The sequence below is a fragment of the Oreochromis niloticus genome, linkage group LG18, assembly GCF_001858045.2.
Source record: "Oreochromis niloticus isolate F11D_XX linkage group LG18, O_niloticus_UMD_NMBU, whole genome shotgun sequence".
In the NCBI taxonomy this organism is placed as follows: Eukaryota; Metazoa; Chordata; class Actinopteri; order Cichliformes; family Cichlidae; genus Oreochromis; species Oreochromis niloticus.
In genome coordinates this window covers 23,073,653-23,100,758 of record NC_031982.2, presented here as the reverse complement: position 1 = coordinate 23,100,758, position 27,106 = coordinate 23,073,653, and the positions used below count along the sequence as shown (strand labels likewise).

The 27,106-nt window shown below is 40.4% G+C and overlaps 2 protein-coding genes and 1 long non-coding RNA gene across 5 annotated transcripts; 2 read left to right on the top strand and 1 right to left on the bottom strand.

Moving 5' to 3' along the window:
- The first annotated feature begins 1,518 nt into the window (after positions 1-1,518).
- atcayb (ATCAY kinesin light chain interacting caytaxin b) lies at positions 1,519-16,234 on the top strand. Its single transcript, XM_003448534.5, has 14 exons — positions 1,519-1,935; positions 2,202-2,379; positions 5,578-5,684; positions 6,883-6,932; positions 7,030-7,257; positions 8,797-8,955; positions 9,493-9,595; positions 11,427-11,558; positions 11,727-11,813; positions 12,074-12,172; positions 13,973-14,008; positions 14,106-14,153; positions 14,513-14,559; positions 15,569-16,234. Exons 3-13 carry the CDS (start codon positions 5,608-5,610, stop codon positions 14,550-14,552), a joined length of 1,059 nt encoding a protein of 352 aa, XP_003448582.2. The 5' UTR covers positions 1,519-1,935; positions 2,202-2,379; positions 5,578-5,607; the 3' UTR covers positions 14,553-14,559; positions 15,569-16,234.
- On the bottom strand, positions 11,714-25,966 carry LOC106098473 (uncharacterized). Its single transcript, XR_001224708.3, has 3 exons — positions 25,888-25,966; positions 25,465-25,652; positions 11,714-11,871 (listed from the first exon to the last, which is right to left on the bottom strand). It is a non-coding gene; the product is annotated as an uncharacterized LOC106098473 (long non-coding RNA).
- Positions 18,366-20,923, top strand: nmrk2 (nicotinamide riboside kinase 2). 3 transcript variants are annotated; one of them, XM_005476600.4, is made up of 8 exons: positions 18,366-18,552; positions 18,633-18,723; positions 19,422-19,503; positions 19,708-19,885; positions 19,988-20,059; positions 20,160-20,266; positions 20,418-20,503; positions 20,606-20,923. In XM_005476600.4, the coding sequence occupies exons 1-7, from the start codon at positions 18,527-18,529 to the stop codon at positions 20,501-20,503; spliced, it is 642 nt and encodes a 213-aa protein (XP_005476657.1). In that variant the 5' UTR covers positions 18,366-18,526; the 3' UTR covers positions 20,606-20,923. The 3 variants fall into 3 exon arrangements, with proteins under 3 accessions (XP_005476657.1, XP_003448539.1, XP_019203811.1); XM_003448491.4 differs by having other exon boundaries at positions 18,367-18,552; positions 19,422-19,470; XM_019348266.1 differs by lacking the exons at positions 18,366-18,552; positions 19,422-19,503.
- Positions 25,967-27,106: the final 1,140 nt, after the last annotated feature.

Here is a 27,106-nt window from a genome sequence, read left to right as displayed (position 1 = left end):
GCTGCTTAATGACTTGCTGTAATTGATGGAATGATGAGTTCTGCTTTCTACCAGAAAATCCTGAAGGAGAATGTCCATGAACATTCTGCAGGGTCCTAGTCATAATCTATACTTAAATCAGACTTAGATGCTTAGCAGTAACCTGGCCGTTCATACCCCAAAATCCTCCAGATGAAAGGTGGAAAAAAACAAAGAACAGATGTTAGACTCCAGAAGGTGCAAAGCTCCTCTGCCTGGACCAGAGAAGAGAAGAGATTGAAATTATGAATTCCTTTAAGTACCTTGATGTTCTGTGATCTATTCAAGAAAGAGTAGATCACAGACTGCGTCTGCTCAGGAGACTCAGGTGAAGACATCACAGGTCCTTCCTTCCTGCTGCGGTCAGACTTTACAATCAACACTGCTCATTAGATAAAATCGCAGCACTGACATGCACGTAACTGTTTTTGTCCAATATTATGTAAAATATTGTGAAACAGCAATGCTCCCTGTGTAAGTAACATAAGCCATTATGATCATCCGTCTACTTTAACATTATATTTTATTATCATCCTATTCCTCACCTTTTATATAATTATTTTTTCTATTTATTATTACCTTTTATCTCTTTGCTGCTGAAGCACTTAAAATGTTCCTGCTGTGGGACCAGTAAAGATTCATCTCTCACGAACTGCCACCTCCTACAGCACTGCAAACTAAGCATAAAATGATGAGCTCTGTATAATAAGTAAAATATTAACGCCTTCAGGGCAAAACTAACAGTGTTGTTAGTAATAGTATTGCACATCACGTTAATGTAGCCTGATGAAACCTTTGGCTTCTTATTCCAGACTGCTAGAATGAAAGTAACAGATGTTTGCTTTCTCCAGGAAGCAGAGCTGTATTTTTTGTGGCACATGTCACAGGATTAAATTTCTTATTTCTAAATTAGGGTGCTGAATATGCTAGCCTTAAAAACTGTACTACAGCTCAGCCCAACTCTTATTTTACACTGATGAGTTTGACTTGTGGAGCACTCTCACGCCACCTGGTGGCAAAAAGACAAAAATGAAAAAATAAAGAAGAAGAACACGACATAGTTAATTAGCATTAAGACTGCTTTTTAAAAATAAATAAAATAAATAACTATGAGTTCAAGTAACTAAAAAACTAAACTAAATCGTTACAAAAGCATGCTTTTGTTGAGGAAAATAATCCAAAATATCAACATGTGATATTTTGTCACCTTATTAACTATTAAAAAGGAATTAATAACAACATTAGAAGCCACAAATCTAAAGCTACAGATGATTTTCTGTGAAATAAAGTAGAAACGAAATAGAATCGTCCTTATTCCAGTAAACATCAACAAAATGAGTGATTTCTTACAAAGATAAAACTGCTGCTTAATGCAAAATTTGCATCTGCTAAGCGCTTATTGTATAAATAAGGCATATTTCAGTGCTGTGCAGTGAAATGTTGTTAATATGAAGTGTAAAAACACCTGAATTAAATTTTTCTGCCTGAGCTGAAGAGCTGGAAGTTGTGCTCCCTTTGGGTATTGAGGGCAATGCCGGAGGGATGCCACTCCGTGTGCGGTGACACTGCGGAGAGCTGTGTGCAGCTGTGAGGACCGCAGGGGAGACAGGGAGGAAGGTGAATTAGCGTCAGCGCCAGCAAGCAGGAGCAAAGGAGGGGAATCTGTGTGGAGGAGGGGCTTCATCGAGGGAGGTTATAAGAGATGGTGGGAAAAAAACGAGAGAGAGAGAGCGAGAGACTGTGCGCGTGAGGGGTGAAGATGCTGTTGCCAGGGAACAGCGCTGAAATAGAAACATCCATTTTTTCCTGCTCTCCGGAGGAAACAAACTCCGTCAGTGATGGAGAATCCAGAATGGACTGAATGTGAGGGAAACAGGTGATCCTGACTCCGAGTGGCCTGACAGAATCAAAGAGAAGGTAGGCAGTTGTTATTACGTAACCATCATAACCCACTGTTCCCATACGGCTGACATCATCGCAGCAGGATTAAAGCCTGGGGTGGGGGCATTAGTGTTGGTGGAGGGAGGAGGAGGAGAGTGATCATCATAAAACATGCTAAAGTACACGGTCAGGATTATTGTTATTTTGATCGGAAAGCAGCACAGAGAGGACGCTGGGAAGGTGGGAGCAGGATGGTTTCTGCTGCGTGGTGACAGACTCTCCTCTCATTCGCCTCTCTACAGGAGGACACAGTTTCTGCCTCAGCCTCCATTAACAGCAGGGGTAAACAACAAGAATTGTCCAGCAGCCCAGGCCCTCAGCACACACCTGCAGACGTAATCAGCGATGATCCACACTCAGCAGCTTTAAGGAAGGGGGACCATCTGAAAGGGAAGCAGAAAGCCTTTGTAATTACAGTATGTGAGTATCCTGCTTTTAAACCATGGTTTTCTCCGCTTTCCGCTCTCATAAAGAGCTCTTCTTCTGAACAGATTCTACTGATGGGAGGCCCAGAGGGCAAGTCATCAAACGTGACATTCAGTGCTTTGTTTCCTTTTGCAACTGCACGCAATTAATCACTGAGACGGTTTTCATGTGTCTGCTAATTGAGGGCTGGCAGTCGTGACACAATAGCTTCTTTGCACGCATTTAAAGGCCACGCAAACAAAAATTTTCTTTGTCAGCTTCTCAGTAAGAGTGATACAGTAAGACCCAAGATTATTCTTTTTATTATCAGTTCGATTGTTCTGAAGTGGAGCGGGCTCAAAAAGAAAAAAGGGAAATGTTTAGATCACAGTGGGATGACAGTCGTGGGAGCCGCTGGTTTTCTGTGAATACAAGCTGATCAAACTGCAACTACACAGTCAGGATGAAGCAGATTTCAGGTGTCACACTCTTCAAACAGATCTTTTTTTTTACTTTGTTTCCAGTGTTGTCAGAGATATTAAGAGATGTTGAAAAGATGAGAAGTTTTTAGGCTTTTGACATCATTCTCTTTAGGCTGTACATGACCACCTCTCTGTTGCCTTTCGTCTTCAACTGTTCTATTGATGCTTATCTTTGAGTAAATGATTTCATAACAGAGACGAGCGAAAACTACCTCTCCGCTTCACTTGATCCCACCTGTTGTGTATCAAAGAAAGAGTACTTGTCAGAAAAAAGTATGTGGTAACATTTATGCAAGTGTTGCGCCTGTTCCAGGTCTCAGGTTTGCCAAGCGCACCAGCATCAGTAGTTCACGAGACAGAGTTTGGGAAATGAGGGCAGGCCTGCCATCTGGACATAAATCCCCACCAAACACGTGCCGCTGCAACATTACTTTGTGTCCATCAATCAGCAGTTCACTGTGCATGCAGCTGAGCCTTAGAAAGAGACGTGCGCACCACAATAAACCACATGCAGTCATCGTGTGAGATCAGAGGCTACTTGAAATGTAATTTAACCAGAAAGGTCTCAGTTAAAATGGCATTTAAGGATTTCCTCATCAAATCTGCACCAAACACTGGAACTTTCTCATCGGGCAATGTAGTGCAAATAGCTCTTTTCTCCATCATTTAGAATCCATTCACATTGCAGCTGTACCGGGAACATGTAGCCGGAGGACCTGCACCTTTTAGCCCACATTTGCTGTTTTTTTATTCCACACATCAGTGCCAAACCAGTGGACAAATGGATCACAGTAAAGTCTGCGTCTGTAGCCTGATGAACTCTGGCTAGGAGAGTGACATAGGGAGACACAAGACTTACACATGATGTTTACTTTGTGCTTGACTAATTCCTGATGGTCAGGCTGCTATAAATAAAACACTGTGAACCTTTACATCAAATACCAAATATAGAGCATGATGCCATGGAGGGAGATATCTGCTTTGATTCTATATAATATGAAAGCTCAGATCACGATCTGCTTTACAGAAGCACGTGCTTGTTGTGCCCTGAGGATCTGTATTGTATGAGCAATTGGATGTTTTATTTCTGTCGCCTTCCCCAGGGATCATGGGGAAGGAAACCCACTGGGACTTGGTTATGTCAAACTGTTATTTCTGTGATTTAACTGCAGAACACTTAGGGCTAAATTGTTCTTGGGTTCAGATTTTGTTCTTTAAATACAGTCTGCCCGACACAAACAAGACAATGCATCTAGTCTGCTTTCCTGATCGTCCAATTCCAGTCTCTAAATCCTCTGAGTCCATCGCTTCACCCGATATGCTCAACTACTTTAGTGCAACAGCTACATAATGAAGTTGATTTTATTTAACAGAGAGAAGCTGAAACAGAATCAGAGGAGGGTGACATATCCAAATTTTTGTGTCACCTCCAAGGGTCAAGCTCCAGACATGACACATTTCTCATGATGCAACTAGAGACAATACTGTGCATACTGTGACTTTTAATGCATCCTCTGTCAAGCTGATCCCACACTGCTCTAGTAATGTTGAGGTCTGGGCTCTGGTAGTGCTCCATTGTGTGTTTTGTTCTATCCAAGTGTGTTTTGCAGCATTTACAGTGTGTTTGGGATCAATGTCATGCTGAAAAAAATGATATTGTTTCCAATCTGACATTTTCCAGATGGTCTTGCATGCTGGATCAAAATCTGATGGTTCTTTTCTGCATTTATGTTTGACATCATTCCTAACACCACCGACTGAAATTCAGTCCCAACCATGTTTTACAGATGACTATAAACACTCTTATATTGCTCCCCTGACCTTAAACATTCACCCCTCCATAAGACCTATTTATGGATGGTTTTCAGTCTAGTTCTTGTGTAATTTGGCCGGCCTTTTCTCCCTGCTTCCCTTTCTTAGGAATAGTTTCGTGCAGCCACCCTTCTACTGAGGTCATTTCTGAGGATATGTCAATGAGGAGACGAGAGATGCATCAACTTAGAGGCCAGATGCATCTCTCGTATTCTGTATCACGTCTTTTCTGTTTTGTTTTGTTTTTTTCATTTTATAAGACCATGACTTTCCGATGCTGTTCATCTGCAGTAGATCGATTTTAAGTCTGATACTTCTTTCCACCTCGACATGATCAGTTTCTTCATTTTTATTTTTAGCAAACCATGCCAAGATATGCAGAGTTTTCAGCTAAGAGTTTTTGGGGAAACACCTTGTTGGTGCAAAAATGTTATTTTATGTCTGTCACATGGTGTTATCTGTGGTGTTTTTCACAGATTCAACCAAAGAAACGGGAACAAATTATGTGTTTCACGACAGGCTGCTAGTAACAAAGTGCCTAAAGATATAATTTAAAACAGGTTCTTCCCCAGATTTTCTGTTAAGTGGTTACACAACACTGGTTCATCCCTTGAGTTAGGTCTCTTTTTAATGCCTGAATGATTGACAGGTCAGGTTAAGCGCCTAAGCAAACAAAGAAAACTTTTTTATGTTAAATCCTGATCATTAAGCAGCCACGCTCATCTATCTCCACTTTCAGTTTGTAATAAAGACAAGTATAAGAAGCCAGAAAAAGATATCATTCAGGTTGTGCAATTTGGGTGGAGTGTCTACTTTAATAAGGCTGCAACGACTGAACGTTTTTGCAGTGTGTTAAACCATTCGGTGAACTTCCTGGTGAACGGCTCGATGAATTCTTTTGTTTGCTTGCCTGTTACAGCGAGCTGAAGCCCATCCTCGCTGTCAAAGGATGGGTACAGCAGAAGCCACTTTACGCATGGACAGCATGGAAGTTAAGGACGAGTGGCAGGATGAGGACTTCCCCAGGTATGAGACAGAGAAACAAACAGTCTGTTTGTGCGTGCAGTTTGTCTGATTTGCGCAGAAGCTTTTTCAAAGAGATCAAGCTTCGATGGAAAGTCTGTCACATGTTGTGTGAGTGCGCAGAGGGCCGAAAGGAAGCAGGTGTGTACTTTCCATGATGTAGTCATCAGGTGTTATGTGATGAGGCTGTAGCAAGTCAGCGAACAAAATAGCAACCAGCAGATGGAAAAAAAGGAGCAGTCAAATACCTCGCAGTGTCCAAGCTATGGGAGACTAGCCACTCGCTCTACTGCTGGCCAAAATCTTTCTTTGACAGCAGGGGAAATATGCTTTTAGAAGCTGATCAGAGAAACTTTCATTATCTTCCAAACACATTCACACACAGTACATGCAGCAAAGTCCTGTGAATGTCTGAAAAATGCTTTTGTGTTTAAATGTTGCCCAGAATCACTAATGTGTGTGTTTAATGCATTTAACAAGGTTAAAAATATCTCAGGATGACTTCACACAAATTATGGTGGTGGAATATTAGGTAGGAGAAGTGGAATATTGTGTTTCATCTGGGGGAATTTCAGACCTGGAGGTCTGCGTTAGAAACAAATGATTTAACACTGAAAATTGTTTTTCTCTTCCCTACTGCTTAATTCGCTCTTGAATACTTGTCGGTGCGGTCCTAACCTTGCTTCTACATAGCTACTGACAATTTAATAACAGCAATTATCCAGCAGCACCATCAGTCCATACTTGTGGTGTTTCAGGGTGTGTTTGTCTGTGTATGCAAGTCTGTGTTATTGCCTGTCTGCATATGTGTGTGCACTCTAATCTAGCCTGCTCAGCCCCTCACCGAGGTTTCAGCTGTCCTATTATAAAATCAGAGGGGAGTTGGTAATTGCTGGTGTTGCTTTCTCAAACGACAGGGCGAAATATATTTAAATCAGGTCTCACATCGCAGCCTCTCTAAAAACAAAGGCGAAGAGCAAAATGCTGAGAATGACTGTTAGTACTTCATGGTTTTTTAGTGGTTTCCATCATCGCTGCTTATTTAGTTTAACAGTTGTGCTTATAACTTACAATTATATAACAGCCAAAACAATCATTACTTGGCAGCAGGAAAACATTAAGCCAGATATAATTCCTATGTATGTACAATTATTTCTAATTTAACTGTTTATTTATGATGCATTCATGTCTTTCCCTGCAGGCCACTGCCAGAGGATGGAGATGCATGTGGCCTCTCTGACAGCAGGACCAGTGAGTAGAAAAATAGACGCCATTATATTTTTCATACAGACACACACATGTTTATATTTATAAGGTGTATCCATACTTTCCTAACATTTTGTCTTAGATCCTCCCACCACTCTGAATGTCGGCGAATCCATGACCCAACGTAAGCGTCGCACGCTGGTCGCCCCCGACATGAACCTGTCCCTGGATCAGAGCGAGGGGTCGGTGCTCTCTGATGACTTCCTGGAAACGCCCGACGACCTGGACATCAATGTTGATGACATCGAGACTCCAGATGAGACTGACTCACTGGAGTTCATCAACAACGGCAACGAGCTAGAGTGGGAAGGTACATGCACGTTAAAATTTAGCATCCAAAAATTTCTATAGGGAAATTATTAGCACACATAATGAGGACAAATCGACAAACTGTACATAATCTTTTTGTAATGATATAGTTTTATATGGTTGTTGTAATAAACCAGAACAAATGTAGAATAGAGGCACATTTATTTCCACAAGCTAAAAACAACACAACTATTAAACACACACAGTATAACAATGAAAACAATGACACACACTCTAAAAACGGGAATGCTGAGTACTGTCACAAAAGACAAAGCATAACCATAAAACATGATATGACATTGTACTGTGTGTTGATTTAAACAAAGGAGAAAAGCTGAAGAGAGTTAAAATTAGCCTTAACACTAATTTAAGGCTGGTGGCTCTAACATTATCAATCCCAACTCCTGTGTTGCTCTGGAGCTCTAGCAGTTTTACAATCTAGTGAGGGGTTACATTTGATCCTTCAGGTCCTAGGTATAAGGGAGGCTTTCGTGTCTGTGCACTGCATGAATGTAAGTACAGTCAGTGGTCAGCTCCGGTCCAGATGTTACAGCTTTTTCTAAGCAGTAGTAGCTTTTCGTTCACCTCTGCAGGGGCTTTGGTTAGGAGCCCTTTGGTGAAGCTTTTATCCTTTGCTGCATCTCCTTCTTCACATCTCTTTTAGTCATTTTTCCTCTGGATTTTCTTGTTCTAAATCTGTGCCTCCAGCTTTGACGGATCGTGCTGGTTTAAAACAAATAGCTGCTGGGTCTGTGTATCCTTTCGGGATGAGTTTTTACCCAGCTGAGCATTTTTTATTTTTTATTTTTTTGTTTATTTAATTTTAGCAAAGCAAGAAGGTCACATCCAAGGGGAGCAGATATTTTTGCTCTCTGGTAACATATTTTTGATCATGTGCTTCAGCCATGCAGTGACGTCAGCGCTTTTTCTATGTTCTGTTTAAAGGCGTTGTCTCTGTCAGTCATGTTGAGTAGTTGTATTGTGTGTTGTTGTTGGTGTAGCCTCTGAGCTGTCTGAACAGGCCAATACCACATTTTTAGTATAAAGGTGAGCTGAAGAGTAAGCTTGCATTGTAAATGCAGGTGGAAAAATTCTGGATTTCATGATATTCAGTTTTACAAAGAAGGGAAAATTTGAATTGCATCAGTGCATTATGTGCAGTAACTTTGGCAATATTGTTGTTTACATTGACAAATATGGACCCTTTTTGCCTATGAGGTGGAGCAGGTCAGCTACTAATTGGAAGGATGGTGGTTTGATCCCAGGCTATTCCAGTCAGCCAAAGTATCCTCAGGCGAGATGCTGAACCCCCAAGTTGTTGTTTGAATGTTGGATAGAAACATTTAGAAGAAGAGAAGGGTGCTTGTATGAATTAGACATGTTGTAAAAAGAGCTTTGAGTACTTCTTACGTTTGTATGCTCAATGTCATCATAAATAATGATTTATAGCTTTAAAAAGCTTCATTTCCCTTTGCCAGCTCTGCTCATGTTGGCTACATGTGTTGTGAGCAGCTGCTTTCTGGTGTCACCTTGTTTTCAGACGACACACCTGTGGCTACCGCTAAGCGTCTCCCAGGTGAGAGCGAAGAGGAGAGAGACTCGTCAGGTCGTCTGTGGCGAACAGTGATCATTGGCGACCAGGAGCAACGGATCGATATGCAGGTCATCAGACCGTACCTGAGGGTGGTCACACATGGAGGTTAGTTAGACTGTTTCCCCAAATGGATTCCTTAGGATGGTTATGCTATTATAAATCTTATCGGCCCACTTCCTGGTATTAAATGTAAAAAGTAGGTGAAATGTAAAAGAGTACAGACACATTCACATGTCTTACCTGCCACGTGACGCTTGTAAGTTTGATGAAAACTATCACTGGTTGCAGGTTAAAAAGATTAAATCCTGACTCGGAATGACTGATGGATTTACATCAGTTCTCAGTGATTTAGGTATGCAAATTGTTTTTGGGCAGCAGAAAGGAAGAATAGATCATCAAAGGGGATTGAAAGCCTTAAAGGAAAAAAAGACAAAGCAAAAACTCCCAGCAGTCAATCCAAGTAAACTGTGAGGCTGTTTGTTAATGTATAAACTATAAATGAGCAGTGCATGAATGAATTAATGTAGCAAGAAAGGAAAATCTCTTTTGAAGGTAGTTATTGGTGCTTCATATGTAATCGTAATAATACAGCTGATAATTTGCCACTACGAGTCGAGCAACTGCATCTCTCTCTTCTGTCAGGATATTACGGGGAAGGTCTGAATGCCATCATAGTGTTTGCAGCCTGCTACCTTCCTGACAGCAGCTGTGACGACTACACGTACATCATGGAAAACCTCTTCCTGTAAGATCCTTTCTTCGTTCTCACATGGCAACAAGCTGACTTCATTCTTTTTTCACTTTACAATCCATTAATCGTTTCCAATGTAGGAAGTCTCCTGTCCAATGAGGATGTAAAATAATGAGTCAAATAATTCTTAAAATTAGAGTGGACCTGTTATGGTTTTAAGTTATTTAAATCCATACTGCTGCAATGGGAGAGCTTATATTAAAGTTTGAGATAGTGATCCCTGATTTCAGACTGCTCAAAATAGTCACTTCCAAACGGCTTGTTCTACTCTTGCCGCTGTGTTATGTCAGTAAGAGAGGATATCCTTATATGGTCATCTCAGTCACGCTGCTCTGGCTTTGAGCATGGAAGCCCCACCCCCCTGACGTTAAAGGGAGCTAAAACAGTTTGTTTCTGATGAAGTACGGTTGTTTAGAAAAAACACAGACGTCACGTTGAGATCTTAAGCCAGTAAAGTGCCTGAAATATGTGCCATTATTTCTAATAGCCAGCAGGTGGCACTCCTGAGTTCAGGTTCTAGAGAACAGTCCTCTGCTCCTATGACCTCAGTAAAGGTCAGTGCATAAGTACTTCTTTTTTTTCCCCTGTCTTTTCCAGCAGTGTAGGAATCAGAATTTTTATTTGAAGGCCATAAAATGCCAAACAGATTTACTTCACAAGTGGAGCATTACTAGGCATTATTGGCCTGAGATGTTCTGAGAGAGGTGGAGACCTGACCTGACACATAGACAAAGACAAACAGGACAACACAGACACAAACATGCATTCCCACCCTCATGCACAGGTGTACAAACACTCACACACACACCCAACACTCCCCACACACTCCCAGTTCCTGGAACCAACAACCCCTAGAGGGCAATCAGCCCGCAGACCCAGGAGATGGTCTCCTTCACTCTGGGATGGAGACAAGTAGACTTCCCTGGCCTCTGCAGCAGCAGAGGCGGCCACCAGCCTCATATAGCCTAACCCTAACACAGACCCTCACCAGACAGCCAGCTCTTCCAGCCCTGGATGGGGAACAGAGAACGGGAGTGTGTGTTATTCACTCCGCCCAAACTACACCCACCCCAACATTCAGGCAACTCCCAGACTACATAAACCAATAGAAACCCAGGTTAAGTCCTCCACCTCCCTGCAGGGTGGTCTCCTCAAAAGTAGAGCGACCCTGCAAAAAGATGCTAAAAACCTCCGTGATAGCTAAAGGAGCCCCCCGTTCCACCAATACACCCAAGCCCCCCAGGTCCAGCCAAAACCCCCGCCCAGATGTAGCACGCCCCCAGAACCCCAAGTCCCCAAGCCTGCCCCAGACCCACCCAGGAGTAACTACCAGACCGGTAACATTTGTTTGCCAGCACAGACTACCCAGCAGCACCACACACAGACACCAGAAAACACCCCCATCGAAAAGGGGGGTTAAAGCAGGGTATGGATCGGGGCAGACCTTGGGCAACATGTTTGGCTTCAAAACATCAAATGGTGATGCCAAAAATGCTCATCCTTAAACTTCAAAGCAGGGCCTCACTAATCAAAGCGTGACATCCTGCAGGTACAGTTTATGGGATGAACTGAGAAGCTGCTTCAAGGAGCCAACACAAGATAAATAAGAATTATTTGGAAATGCTAATCATGCAAAGCCACAAAAGTCCAACAAGAGTAATAACAAAATGGAGCTGGAAATGAGTTTAATGGATCCCCCTTTAAATGAAAGATCATTTTATCTCCACAAATAAAATATCAGAACTCTTTTTAATCATAAATCGAATGAGGGCGCTTTATGTGCTGTTTTCATGTACAATTGAAGATTGTTCATGTCTGTTCTCAGGTATGTTGTGAGCAGCCTGGAGCTGCTGGTAGCAGAGGATTACATGATTGTTTACCTGAATGGAGCGACTCCTCGCAGAAAGATGCCTGGCATCAGCTGGCTGAAGAGATGCTACCAGATGATAGACAGAAAGTAAGACGAACAGTGTCAAAATAACTCGGAAAACGATTTGGAAAATTAGAAGATAGTGAAGCTGAAGATGTTCTTGATGCTAGAGATGAAGATAACCAATATACATGGGATTTCATGCAGTTAAAAGTTATAATGGGGATTGTAATGAACTCTTATTGTTTCCTATAGACTGAGGAAGAATCTAAAGTGTCTCATCATCGCTCACCCAACATGGTTCATCCGCACTGTCCTGGCCATCTCAAGACCCTTCATTAGGTATATTTATGACACATCTCTTCTTGTACTGGCCGTAAAAACTTGTCTCTTAATAAATCTAAAAACAAAAGAGAGATAGAGAAAAATAGGTTGGAGCATTTTAAAGTTGTCACATCGCTACACTGAAAACATTAAAAAGAGAAAAGTGTTGCTGTTACATAATCAGAGTACGTATGTTGTGCTACGTGGCTGAATGCACATATATTTGGGGGCAGGATTAATTTGTGACAGTAACCCAATGTTGTTTATATTTTTTGAAGTGTGAAGTTCATGGATAAGATCCGCTACGTTCACACCCTGAAGGAACTCGGTCAGATTATCCCCATGGAGCACGTGCAGATTCCTGAATGTGTGCTGCAGTAAGTACTCTCAGCCACCAAGGGTCCCTGTTGAGATGCTGCAAGTGTCTTTCATGGCTGATACTGTGCTTTGCAAGCTTACAGCAATATAGTCAGCTCCATAAGTATTTACTACTGAATGCAAGACCCAACTCCACGTCTGTTATCTGCTTAAATTATATGGAATAAAGAGGGAAGAGTCCATGAAACTGTTGTTAGTCTATTGTCCAGTCACCTCTGACTCTCTGATAATTAGGGAATATATAATAGCTTTTATTCCTAAACTATTTTTGCAATACTTTTGTTTAATTCCTTGAATTCAAGTTGCAAGTCTGCACTGTGGTCACATCATTAACGTTTTTTTGTGATATGATGTCCAGAGGCAAAATTACAAAACATGCATCACTATCCAAATCCTGACATCTTGAAAGAATTCAAACAGTCCAACAAGACAGTGTTTATGGATAACTAAGACTGATGTACAGTTTTTCACATTTGTTTAAATGTCTGCTTCTCACTGTTTACTTAGATGGATTTGTGCAGATGAAACAGCAGGTGATTAAAATAATATTAATATTTTAAAAAACACTTTACATATGTAGCAAAGTTACAACGTGCCTCGCGGAAAGAAATTAAAAATATATCAAAAATCCAACATGGGCTTTACAACTCTGAGTCGGCATTTCCTTTTTATTTTTTTTTATATATTATGGCAAACTGTGCAAGAATGCTCAAAACTGAACTATGGCAGCCAATAATGGTCCAGATGGTGAGTATTCACACTGATTTTAAAACAAATTCAAAAGATGATTGAGGCTTTGGAAGAACTGCAGTGCATAGTTATACAGAAGAAACAGAGCCAACATCAGACAAACTTTTCCACTGTCGTGTGCAAAAGAAAGTCTTCATGGGACTCCATGCAGTTCTGTGGAAAACCAAGCAGGCCTTTACTGCTTCCATAGAAATTAATACATGCTGCTAATCAAATGTTAACACAACCCCACAATCTTCCCATGCAATGCTCAGAGAAACTGCAAAAAACCCAAGAGTTACATATCAGACTCTTAAGGCTTTGGTTAGCATGTTAAATTTTACTGTTCATGATAACACAAATAGGAAAAGATTAAATAAGTGTTGCTTGTTTGGAAGGATTCCAGGAGAAAGTTTTGGACAGATTAGACCAAATGGCCATAATACACAGCACCACATTTCAATAAAATCAAACACCACAAATCAACTGTCAATCATGGTGGTGGAGGTGTGATGATTTGGGTATTTTGCACCTTGTAGCCATTAAGTCAGCTCTGTATACCAAAATATTCTGGAGTCAAATGTGAGGCCAACTGTCTGACAGCGAAAGGTTGGCCAAAACTGGGTCATGCAGGAGGACAGTGATCCCAAGCACAGCAACAAATCTCCAACACGATGGCTGGAAAAGAAAAGGATCGAGTCCCGACCTAAACCTGATTGAAATGCTGTGGAAGGACCATAAAAGAGCTGTACATAAACAAATGCCTTTAAACCTAATAACATGAAGCAACACTATAGAGAAGAGTGAGCTGAAATTCTGCTTCAATTATGTAAGAGAATGATAAAGTCATACAGAAAATGATTCGCTTAAGTTATTGCTCCTAAAAGTGCTTCTACAAGCGACTGAATTTTATCGCAGGACTGCAGATTCCTTTAGAAACATTCTCATTAACATGTCTCTGCATATGAGCTGCATCAACACAGAGCGATGAACTTTTAACTTCAGCACTGGTGAGAAGGATGTTACATAACTCCTCATCATTCTGAATTTCTATCCCCTTTTTTTTAAAGGTATGATGATGAGAAGATAAGAGCACAAAAGGAAAGGTGAGTCACATGTTTTAAGTGATTTTATATTAAAATTTCTTTTGTTTACACATGCTCATTTAAACATGCATGTTACTACTATGTGCCTCCCCTCCAGACTTGAGCAAGACCAGCAGCAGAGTAATTCAACACTCCCCAAAGAAAGGTGACCCAATTTTGTAGTACATACAGTACTACAGCGCATGCAGCTACAATATGGAAAAGTACTCATATATTGTTGCACTTAAATCCCGTGGCTGCAAGAAGCCTGAAAGCACTTCATTTGTTTCACTGATTTTATATTTCATCTGTTAGAGCAATAAAAATAAAACAACTTCCTCCATTGGCGTGAAGAACATATTATGTAAGAGGTCCACAAGCAAATTGATCAGTGTGTTGCTTCTCTTTAACATCACTGTGAACGCGTGAACTTCTGCAGACATATAGATATGATTAAGCAACACAGCCTAACATGGTTTAGACGACCAGGCAACATATTTATATTTATTTATCTGTTATTTCCAGGCCGAAGTCAATGATAGCAGAGGTTGGCCGTGACATCTGACATTAAGGTAAGGGACTCATCCATCTGAGTGCCCCTACATCAACTCTTCAGGTTGGTTTGTAATGTCAGCCCACAGTAATTAATCTTCAACATACATGGAAATGTTCTTTTCTGCACATATCTGCTTACGTGTGCTAAAGAGACACGATACAGTAAATCACATGCTGGATGATGGCCCATCTTGGGCCCAAAGGGTCAGCTTTCTGTTCAGGGGCAGTGGGATCCAAATTTTACTATGACACAGACGCTAAGATTTCCAATTCCTTGAAACAGTGCAGTCTCTGTGCAGTGCAAAAGACAACAATCATCCGCTTTATGCTGAGTTTGATGAGGTGTTGATCTAAAAATGCAAAAATTGTGCTACAGTTTCCTCCCAGGTTTCCAATTCTTCTCTGAGAGTGCTGGACGCTGAACAGGAACATGTCATACACTGCTGACTGACTGCTGTCACTCAACCCGTCCAACTCATTTTCATCTTTGCCAAGTCATGTTTAACTTCTTTAAATTCCCACTGTGCGTGAATCCAAGAAACGTTACTCAATCCTCAAACATCACCCCATGTTACATAAAGCACAGCTGCTCGTCTCTTCAGGCCTGCCTGCGTGCAACCAATCAATTCTATTTTTATTGGGCAAATTGATCTGCCCCACCGAGCCTGTCATAAACTGGGTGAAATGCCCGCCACAGCCAGCCGGGATGGGTTAGGGCGGGTGAAGTGGATTATTTTAGAACCTGTCCCCGGCTGCTGACTGTTCCTATAGGCCCTCATATATCAAACGAGATGCCAGCCAGTGGACTGGCTGACATCTCGGGAATGGACACGGGGACTGTCCCCTAACTAAATGCCAGCACAGGAAGCAGGGGAAAAAAATGAATGGTCAAACCTGATATGTGTCAAGTAGTTTAGATTTACTGCCGCTCACTGACACACGGCCAATTTTAACAACTGCATTACATCAAACTTTGTCACTGACGGGATTAAAGTGAGACTTAAACTTTCTGTATTTACCTTGCAGAGCTTTATACTGAAGAGCCCGTGGAGGAATCGTGAAAACGGAAGCCCACAAGCTTCTCAGCTGGGATTAAATCCCCTAAATGGATCTATTAGCCGGAGGACAATCATTCCTCAATATTCCTCTTATTTCAAGTGACATGCTTGCTTCTAATAACTTAAGGTTCAGTTACGCCAAAGCATTGCAGCTTAGTTAAATCAAAAGCTGTCCTGCATGTCAAATTGACCTTTACCTACAGCATGACTTTGCCTATGCGTGAATGAAAAGACTTGCCGGGAGCATTTTGTACATATTTGTAATATATTTTTGAGAAAAAAGTGTTTGCACACAGACGGCGTTGGTATTGTTTGGTTTAATGGCTATTTGCTGAAAAAAAGAAGTGCAATGATATCGCTCCTCCTAGATGTTTCTGATGCAAAAAGTGTGTTTTCAAGTTTTCCGGAGTTGAATATGCAGGTGGCATGCTCGTTTATATCCTTCCTGTCTTTGTTACATTTGTTAAGTTTCGAAAAGTAATTTTGCAAGATGGGAAGAAACATTGTTACAAATGAAAAGAATTCTATTTAATAAGAGAGTTAAATGAATTGCTTAGTGTTATTTATGAAAACGTGCCATTTACTGTTTGTAAAAAAGAAAAGAAAACTATAATAAATGAGTGATCTAAAGCAAGTTTTGTCATGATTATTTGTCCCCCACATTCAGCCTTGACTCCTAAAACAGAAGAGATCAGAAGGACAGACTCGCTTATGTACGTTGCAGCTTATATTTTCATCCTTTTATTGCGGCTGCGTGTTTTCACCTTCGGTCCAGAATGTTTTTGGCAGTTGAGTTATTAACGGGGATAATCGTCAGTGGATGTTCGGTGGATGTCACCTGACCGTCCTGTGCTGCTTTTTATGGAGGTCTTAATGCCCTTGGAGTGACCCGTTTTTGTTTATGTGCACAATACATAACCAGTTAGAAACTGAACTTTGCCCTGCATTTTTTTTTTTTTACTTTAATAATGTTTATATTCTATTGTTTAAATCCAATCATTCAATCACAAATTATGATGTTATATTTAATTATTGATTCTTAATTGTTATTTAGTTTTATAAGAATAATCCAACCTTTTGAAATATGGATTTCATTCCATAAGATTGGAATAAAGAGACGCCTGACACACAAAGGCATGGAGCCAAAACACATTTAGATTTTGTATTAATACTTGAAGCACCAGCAAACAGCCTGCCTCTGTCCAAAGTTCACCACCATCTCTAAAGCTGACCGAATAACACTGCTGTATGCAAATAAATCTATACTTGGAAAGAGTGTTTGACCACTGACTTTGGGATGAAATGATTTTCCAGATTCATGTTGTCCAGAAGGAGTTATGCAACATCCTCTGAAACCACAAAATAGCATTTTTTTTATTTATTTGTGCATCTTGAAACTAAACAGGCATTGCAGATCTGGTTATTTACTAATGTTGTGCAAGTGCAAGTTTTGCTGAGAACCAGACTAGCTGCTTGTCTCTGCTTTCAGTCCTCATGCTGAGTTAAACAAAAATATTTATTACAGATATACAGACATCCAGACAAGAATCTGCCTTTTTGTCTTCCAGTGTATAAGCCCTGGTAACGAGCATATGGACATATATTTAAAAAGCCAAATTTAGACTGAGAGCAAAGGTAAGTCTGTCTTTTGATTCCAGGATGGAAAACGTATGTGCACCACATGCTTCCCCATGCTAGACCAGATGGTTTGATCCCCTATATGGAACAGATTTGTACTCTCCAGGTTCTTACGCGGACGTAACATTTTCTGTTTACTAACGTCAAACTACTACACAACATCAGGCCTGTCAGTAACTTAGTGTGAGGCATCACTTTTCCACTGAGACTTTCCTGGCAAAAAGAGCATGTGCTCCTGTATCTCCAGGTCAGAGTTCAACTCCTTCCTACACCTACAAAGAAAAGCGCAGTAGTAACATAGATTGCTCAAATACTGTGCAAACAAAATGAACGCAAGTTTATTCCGCACACATCCGGGAATGTGTGGCAATCTGAGTTGATAAGCAGTGGGGGCTTGACTTCAAAGAAATAGCCGTGGTTTATCACACCTGTAGCTCGAGACACTGTGGTCACATGGCTGGCTGCCATTTACTCCAACTAGTTGCATCAGAAATATTCGTGACGCAGCAGTCAGACACAGCCGCCTAAATATAGTGCTCCTGGTTTTCATTTACCCAGAGCTGTCTATGCATGGAAAATTCCCCCTTAAAATCACAGGTTCTGCACTATGCTGTGATGCAGATTGTCTGGAATATATATATATATATATATGCACAAAATATTACACTTTTAATGATTTTTACAGTCTACTCCCTCGCTACATAGTTTCTTCCTTTATGAGAAATGTCCTCTGCATCTAAATCACAGCCTACTTTTAAATGCCAAAGCTTTTCAGTTTTTGCAAAAATGCATCTCAAATTTTAGAACAAAACAAACAGCTTTCTGTTTGAGGCACTACATACGACCGTGGCTCACACCTTGGTCTCATATTATTTTCTTTATCTTTTTAAGAAGTGTATTGGGCGTGGGATTATTCGTGCATTAGATTGGCTGGTGTTCACTGACTCCTCCGAGCAGGTGCAAATTCTGGGCTTTGCTTTCACGAAGCTGTGAGGCTCCCGAGTCCTGCCCAATCATTGGTGCTGCGGACTGTGAAGTGGCACCTTATTGGCTATGAGACAAAGCAGGCTGATTGGTGTGGGAGGCTGTGACACTGAAGCCAAATCCTTTAAATGCACAGCAAAGACTTTGTCTATCAATGAAGTAGTAAAAGGAGGGGACATTTGTGGAGGAGGAGAAGGGAAAGGTTTTCAGTAGAAGCCTTTGAGAGACTGTTTGCTTTGGCTGGGTTCCCTGCTTTTATTTACTGAATTCCAGAGGTGACCAATACAGAAAGAAATAAGAAAAAATGAAGTTCATCATTGGCATAGGAGGGTAAGTCTTCTTTTATATATATATAACTGTTTATTTATGGAAATTGAGAGAAAAAAAAATCTAAGTGGCACCCATTTCAGAGTGACCAACGGTGGGAAGACCACTCTGACAAATAGACTACTAAAGACATTACCCAACTGTTGTGTGGTGCATCAGGATGACTTTTTCAAGGTAAGATGCATGAAAGTATTTTATTGTTTTCTCCTTTGAAGTAAACTTGAAAGCTAAAGTAATAATTTAATGGCATTAAAGTTAAGTTATTGCAAGGCATTTTTATTTTTCATATGTCATTCGCTACTTTAAAATTTGTCCTTGAAGACATTTTGTGCTCAGAAATAAACCATCAGTCTGACCTGCAGATGTCCTGTCATGGCAGTAGCCTAGTAATGCATTTGGCTGATTGTCTCCTGGACAGCTAATGAAAGGGCTGAGCGTCCCCACTTAAAGTCAGACTTAAACCTCACTTCGAGTAAAAGAAGCCAGAAGGTCTCATATCTACCACACCCATCTTTACATGATTCACTCACAGTCAGTAAAGGATGACTGACGTCGAAAGCCTTTTTCTTAAACTTTCCCCTCAAATGTTTTTAAGCCTTTTGAAGACAAATCAGAATCTCAAAGCATGTTTCACCATCAAGATGAGGCGACAACAAGCGCTAGTACCCTTCAGAATAGTTTTAAGATTTGATGAAAAAAAATTGTCAGATTTTCTAAGCCTAACGTTGGGAAACGAATTCAGCCGCATCGAAAGCCGTCACCGTGTGTTCACTTTTGGTGGAGACGAGTCCTTGACTTGTCCTGTCCAGGTGTGATCAGTTCCGACTGGTTACTAGGTTGCAGCAATGTTTTATTGGTGACTGTTATTTCAGAAACCCGATCAAATAGAAGTCGGGGAGGACGGCTTTAGACAGTGGGATGGTAAGAATGGATTTCGCGTAGGAAAACCATGCAGTAATGTACTCTTTCTTTCCTGCACATTTCTTTAGTTTGGTAACCAATCAATCCTAAACTTTGTGATATTCAATCAAATATTCTGTGGATGCTAGAGACATTCACTAACCGTGGCTAATGTGTGTTAAAGCACATTGGTGAGGAGTGTTGGTTTCCTGTGTGGTAAAACATGCTCTTCTCTTTTCTTTACTTGTTCTGTATCAGTGATCACCGCTCTGGACATGGAGGCTATGATCAACACTGTCAAAGGCTGGCAGGAGAACCCCGTCAAGTTTGCCCGCTCACACGGCGTGAGCCTGTCACCTGAAGCCGAGGAAGCCGGCTCTGGGGAGAAGGGGATCCACATTCTCATCGTGGAGGGGTTCCTCATCTACAACTACAAGTGGGCTTCCCAGCACCTTGCTCATTTTTTCTAAACTGTGAAACCTACAAACCTCCTGACCTCTAAAGCTTTTGAGTAATCTGACCTCTGCTTTCTCCGCAGGCCTCTTATTGATGTCTATGACAAATGTTTCTACATTTCCATTCCTTATGAGGAGTGCAAACGGAGGAGAAGGTAACAAGTTCCTGCAGAGACTTTACCAGAATCCCCTTAAGAGCTGGACACCAAAGTACAGCAACACAACAACCCCACACTGATCTCTTTTTCTCTGCAGTACAAGGACATACACCGTCCCTGACCCAGCCGGCCTGTTCGATGGCCACGTCTGGCCCATGTACTTGAAACACAGGAAAGAGATGGCGGACAACTGCAACAGCATAGGTTTGTAAAGCAAGTGCTTTGCCTCTTGAAATCTAAATGAGCCTCTACATGCCCGCATTCATCCATCAGCCTATCCACAGATCTAAAAAAACCTATTTAACCACCAACCAGTGAGCAGAAATGCTCTCATACTCCTTTCATTTCTGTACAGAGTACCTTGATGGGATGACTTCAAAGGAAGAGATTTACAACAAAGTGTATGAAACCATTAACAACTCCCTTCTAAACAGCTTATAGGTAAATAAAAACAATCAAATCTTGGACATTTTCACTGACAGATAAGTAAAAATCATTTGATTCGGTGTGACTAACTTTGCTTTTCTCTCTCTCTCTTTACAGCAGGACGGGTCTAACAGCAGACTTGTGTATAAACTTGTAAATATAGAAATCTGAGTAAATGTATGACATCAGTTCTGTAGCTCTAAGCCTGATTTGTAAATAGATAATCATGTAAGATATGAAGAACTAATGGCAGAAGTGCTGCGTTTTGTATAATCCTCTGTAACTGTTGTTTTTCTAAAAAAGATAAGCCACCTCTGGACCGCCCAGTGTTTAAACACCAGTAACTTTGGTCTTGCTGTATTTAAAAAAATAAAAACAAAGTCTCACTGTTTGGAAGGATTTTTGTCTCCTGATTTAAAACCCCACTGAAACCACTTCATGTTTCCTGTTTTTCTTCCTTCTGTATCTCATGAAACAAACACACATCCACGTAGTTCCTCTTTAGAGACACAAACCTAACATTTGTACGACTGACTGAAGGTGACCGATAACATCTGGCTGCACTTGAATGAGCCTTCTTATCAACTAGATAAGATTTAGTGCTCCACAATAGTAGGAATGGCTGATTCCCCTTTGAAAGACAGGAATGGAAATATTTCAGGGAAAAGTTATTTATTAGACCTGCCTCCTTTTTATCTCAAAACTTCTGATACAGCAATATATTAAATGTACTTGGAGCATTCGTGCATTTGAGAACAGGATGAACAAACATATATAATATAATAAACTCAGTCATACTCATTAAAGGTCTTTTACTTTTAATCATCTATTTTTGTAACTGAGCTGAATGATTTGTCCCACACACGTTGCTCATTTTTCATATTGTGTATAATTTTGATGATTAATATAGAAAATAATGGCCCTAGCTGACCTTAAATTAGCACAGAGAAATCCTTCAGACATTCTCAGGTTTATTCTGAGAGTCATTCTGATCCTCATTCAGAGAAACCTGCACGCCATCTTCTTCTATTGCTTATAACAACAAATGCTGCCTTAGTCTTGAAGAGAAGAAGTGGCAGCTTCAACCAATGAGCACTTAACAGGACACAGTGTCTCCCTCTAAGGCTCTTGTGAAATTAACAGCGTGATATTTCTGTAAGCTCTGATGGGGAAATGATTTTCTCGCTTACATCTAGAGGTCAGCCCTCCACAGAGTAAACTGTGTTCCTCAGGAGCTCTTGCTAAAGCTTTAGCACTGGGAGGTAGGCTGGTTGAAAACTTAATTATGCTTCCCAGACGTGCTCGACACCCCATCCAGCAACATTACACAACCTCTCTATCACCTATTCTGTAACACTTCTACAGAAATAAAGGAGCAAATCTTTCATTTTTGGCATCAGCTTCAACGAGCAGCAGTGTGAACCATGTCTGCGCTTCTTCAAAGTCCTTTAGAGTCACCCACATAACACAACCCTGGGCCTCAGCCAACAGAAACAAGGGGAGACATTGAGCAGTGCATTTTCACTTTTATTGATATTTTAATATCAAGCACCAAAATGAATTATATGGTTACAATAAGGGGTTTTAATTCCTGACTCCAGCTGATGACACAGAATCACTTTTAAACCATTAAACAGACAATTTCTGCTGTAAGGAGCCAGTGACAACCATACCAATACTCAGTTCAGTAGCTCAGTGTTGGATAAACGTTTTGGTCATAAAAGTTTACTCATACTGTACATTACTGTGAGAAAAGTCCGGCCAGCTCTGTCCCTGGACTTGGCATAGCCACAGCGGGTGTGTCGAGGGGAGTTCAGGGTCTTGTGATTCGTTTCATGGAGTCTTCACATGCCAGCGGTTGGCCTGCAGCAGGGGGTAGCTGCTCTGTTAGTTTATATTTAGGCTAAGTGCCTGAGGTGTCAGGGGAATAGATTTAGCATGCCTACAGAAATCACTTATTGCCACACACCCACTCGAGGCTCCGCAGCCCGGTCTGACTCAGGGACTATCTGCCCTCATGCCTCCACCCAGTAAGGTGAGAACCTCGATACGTGGCATGTGCTCCCACGTCACCCCAACGCCATGGAAACCCCCAAATAAAGAGCCGGGGTGTCCATATTAGGGTGGAGAGGCAGTGACACAGGAGATGACTGGCTGTCACAAGCTCAGCAGAGCCTCTGTATGAGAGAACGAGGACCCCTGAGGTATGTGAACAGTTGTGGTTTCACCAGTGAATGAATGACAGGAAAATTTATGGTGGCTCACTGAGACAAACATATATGAACAACTGAATCAGTTCTGGTATATCATGTGACTTATACATGTAATAATAAGATGGGATTAAAACATTTCAAATATTTTCAAATAACTTTTAAGCTGCTTTAAATTAATAAACCCACCTCCCTACTTACGTATGGATCCCACAAGGTTGAATTGTAGGTGATAAACAAACACATTTTTGTATGTTACTATAAAATATAAAATGTTTACTTGGAGATCTTCAACTGATTTGTGATTTTTGTAATAACTGATAACATGAAGAACTGCAGACACAACAAGTATTAAAGGGTAATGTTAAATATCTCCATGAAAAGATGATAAATTAATAAAGATTTAGGCTTTTTGTGCTGAAAGTGCATGTTAGCTCAATCTGTATGACTTCTTCTGCCAGTCAAACACATGACTGACCATAATAGAGTCATATGTGTATTTTGGCCTAAGACCAAAATACACACATGACTCTATTATGGTCCTGTCCTCCAGCAGTATGTGAGTTATTGACAGCAACTATTAGAAACTCGACCCACCTGATACCAACAAATGATCCTGGCAGCAGAAGATAATTAACTCAAGTGAGGAGGAAAAACGGTTGTGTAAAAGAAGGTTTCGCAGGACTTTATGCAGTTGTGTGAAAAACTAAGCATATCCCATGATTCAGTCACTCGTAGAACCAACTTTAACAGCAATAACTTGAAGTAAAACTTCATTAACTTGAAGTAGTGACTTTCTGTTTGTCTGAATTTTGGTTCACTGTTCTTTGCTTCAGTTCATTGAGGTTTGCAGGTATTTGTTTATGCGCAGGTCCCATCACAGCATGTCAGTCAGGTTGAGGTCTGGATTTTAACCAGGCCATTGTAACACCTTAATTCTTCTCTTTTTCATCCATCCTGTTGTAGATTTTATGCTGTGCTTGGGAGTTTCAGTCAATCTTTAGCTATGAGACAGACACCTGCACATTGACTCTAGAATACTTTGGTATACAGAAGAGTTCATGGTCGACTCAATTACTGCAAGATGCCCCGGTCATGTGACTGCAATACAAGCTGAAATCATCAACCCCTGCTCCGCTTGGTTTTTGCCAAACATGGTGCTTTGCATTTTGATCAAGCATCTCCACTGTTGTCTCATCTGTCCAAAGGACATCGTCCCAGAATTCTTGTGGTTTGTTCAGATGCAACTTTGAAATCTAAACTGTTGTGCCATATTCATTTTAGAGAGAAGACGCTTTCACCTAGAAGATCTTCCAACAGTTGTTCAGTCTTTTTCTAATGTTTCCGTTGTGAACTTTAACATTTGACATGCTAACTGAAGCCTGTAGAGTCCGAGTTCTTGTTATTGGGGATTTTTTGCTTGTAATGAATTTGTTGGGATGTCCACTCCTGAGAAAAGATGTCCACTGGCAAACCTCTGCTTTCATGGAGGTGCTCAGAGTTCCTGATGAATATTAATCAAGTGCATTTGATTAGCAGCACCTGGCTGCTACTTAATTCAGAAGTAAGGGTGTACTTAGTTTTTTTTGACACGGCTGCACTGAGTCCTGTAAAAACATTTTTTTTTTAACATGATTGTACACTCCATGAATTAATGACTGACGGTTGCTATTAGAAACCGCACAATTAGTGCAAATTTATCCTCCCAGCAGAGGAGTATTCCACCTACTCAGCAGCAGACACATTGTTTAGTTAACATAAACAGGCGCAAAATTCAATAGTTTAGTCTTTAATACTTAACATGTACCACACATGGGTGATTTAATGCAGTTTTGGATTTTCATTGACTTGCTGATTGTTAATTATTTGAAACAATACATCACATGGGCAATTTTTATTTTTACAAGTAAACACAAGATTTATTTATTAAAATATTTTTTAAAAATGTTGTTTGATCATCAAACATAAAAATTTATAACAGCGCTCAGCTGTCACTTTTACAGTGTGGTGTTGGAAACTTTTCTTAAAATTACAGAAGTTTCAGCACCTAAAGTTAAAAAAAACATGCTTATCATATAGATTAGTCCATAATAAATCAATATATAATATATATGTTTTAGATATATCGCATGTATATTATTTATTGGCTGTAATGTTGCAGCTTGTTTTTGCTTTTATAGAGTTTTGTTTAATTTATAATAACATATCACACTGAATATTTTAACGAATGATCCGAATGTGGAAAATTACTCACATCTAAAGTTTTAAATGAAACAAAGTTGAGTAAAACTGTAAAAATGGAACCACTCAGTAAAGTGAAACGACTCTGACAAGCTTAACCTTGAAAACACAAAGTTTTTGGCCCGGGGTCACATTAAGGCAGTTTTTAATAGGTTACATATAAAAAGTTGACCAGACTAATTCGTCACGTGTGAATGAATGAATGAAAACGTGACGATGGACGCAGCAGCATGTGTCTCACTGATGAAATGTGAGGAGCGCTGACGGGCTGATTTATGCCAAAGGTTAATCAAAGATAAGCAAGAAGCGTTTCACAAGAAAGCTGATGCTCTGCCGCCCCGACAACCTATAATTAATCTTCCACTAGACATTCAAGCATTTTATTTCAGGTTACACTAAAAAAGGAACTTGTTTTATTTAAAGATCTTTGCTTTAACAGGCATTAAACATCCACATGAGCGCAGAACCCAAAACAGTTTACTAACAAATGTCATTTTTCAAGCATTTTTTTTTTCAGTATCTCACCTGTATTGTCTCCCCATGATCTGTGGTAAACCCTCTGGATCTATCATTTTATTCCTCAGAGTGGCAGTGTGAGGCCTCAGGGGAAAACAACAGGAATATTCCGTGTAGGGGAAGTTTCTTGTGGTAAAACCATTTTAAGACCATCATCTTCTTTAACAAGAAGCATAGCTGTGAGCAGCCCTGGATACCTAGATTCACGGGATAAGATATATTCAGTGTAAAAGAATTAGTCACCCGGGGAAGGATCTGCTGCTGCTGCTGCTGCTGTAGGTGTACCATGAAAACAACCAGAAACTGTTTATTTTTATTTCCAAGCACTCCCAATTCACAGTCACAGATTAGTTTTTGTGGCAGCATTTGTCGTGATTTGTTTACTTTCAGTTCAGACACACAAGAAAGACTTAATTCAACATTAATACTTACTGGCTACATTTTGTGGGTTACTTGTCCTGCTCGGGAAGTCTTGTGCCAAACCAGTGCCGAGGATCTGTGGCTCTTATAAATCTAGATGCAGGGGTGGAGGGGCGGTGCCAGACTTTGGAAGAGAGGAAGGTTTCTTCAGCTAAGAATAGAAAAGCATGAAGGCTCACCATCTCGATGCCCTTTTTGGCAGAGGAAAGATACTGCGACACTTCAGCAGCACTTCTCCATATGTCAGTGTCTTTTAACCTGTTCGTGACCCATATCTAACTCAGACCTTACCTGAAAAAAAGATCCTGCTGATGTTAATCATACTCTCAGCTAGTTTTTAGGTTTAAAACTTAAGACACGCAGTAAAAGAAGGTATCAAAGTATATTTGTTTTTCACAATGAAGTAATATCTGTATTTATGTCCCTGTTCTTAACTTCTTTTAAGTTTTTTTATGTTCTTTCTTTAATGTTTTAAAGTACTGTGCTCTCCCTTTTTCTGTCACAATATTACAAAATACAATAAAGTCTTTAATTGGGTAGACATAAAAGAACTTAGTGTGAGCCAAAAACTTCACACCTTCTGTTTGCATGGGACAGCCAATCAGAAAACGGCTGGCTTAAAGGGAACTAATATGTTTTGTTTCACACAGCAGCAAGAACGTCCATTATATTTTATATATTATTGCTATGTCTGTTGCTTTTGTTGTGCTTCTTCTTGTTTTTGGTTTTCTAATTTCCTCCCACTTTCTGTGTTACTGAGTGGTTTTACTTACTGCAGTTTAAAAAATAGGGAGCTTGAAACGGGACTAATAGTTCCACTTTATGAACCATATATAATCATTTTAATATATTGGGCTTGTTTGGAATAAGACACTGTTTCGTTATTGTGCATTGTCACTGCCTCTTGTAATTGTTGATGTTTAAGAAACCTGTTGAGCTCCTAATAGCAGACGTCTGTTTTTCTTTCAGTACTTACTGCAGATCCTCTCACAAGGTTCATACTGTTATAGCAGTTCATACAATGTGATTGGGACATACTAGCTCATCATAACAATCTTAACATTGCGCCTTGAGCTGTGACCTGCTTACCTTTAGGCTCTGCTGTTGTGTAGCTGGCAGAGAGCATCATGGGTCAGAAAGTCCAGGGCAGCAGTGGGAGACGCCAGCATTTCTGGCACACTTCGTTAAAAAAGAGGTATATCAGTATACACCAAACATGTGTTTAAGCTTG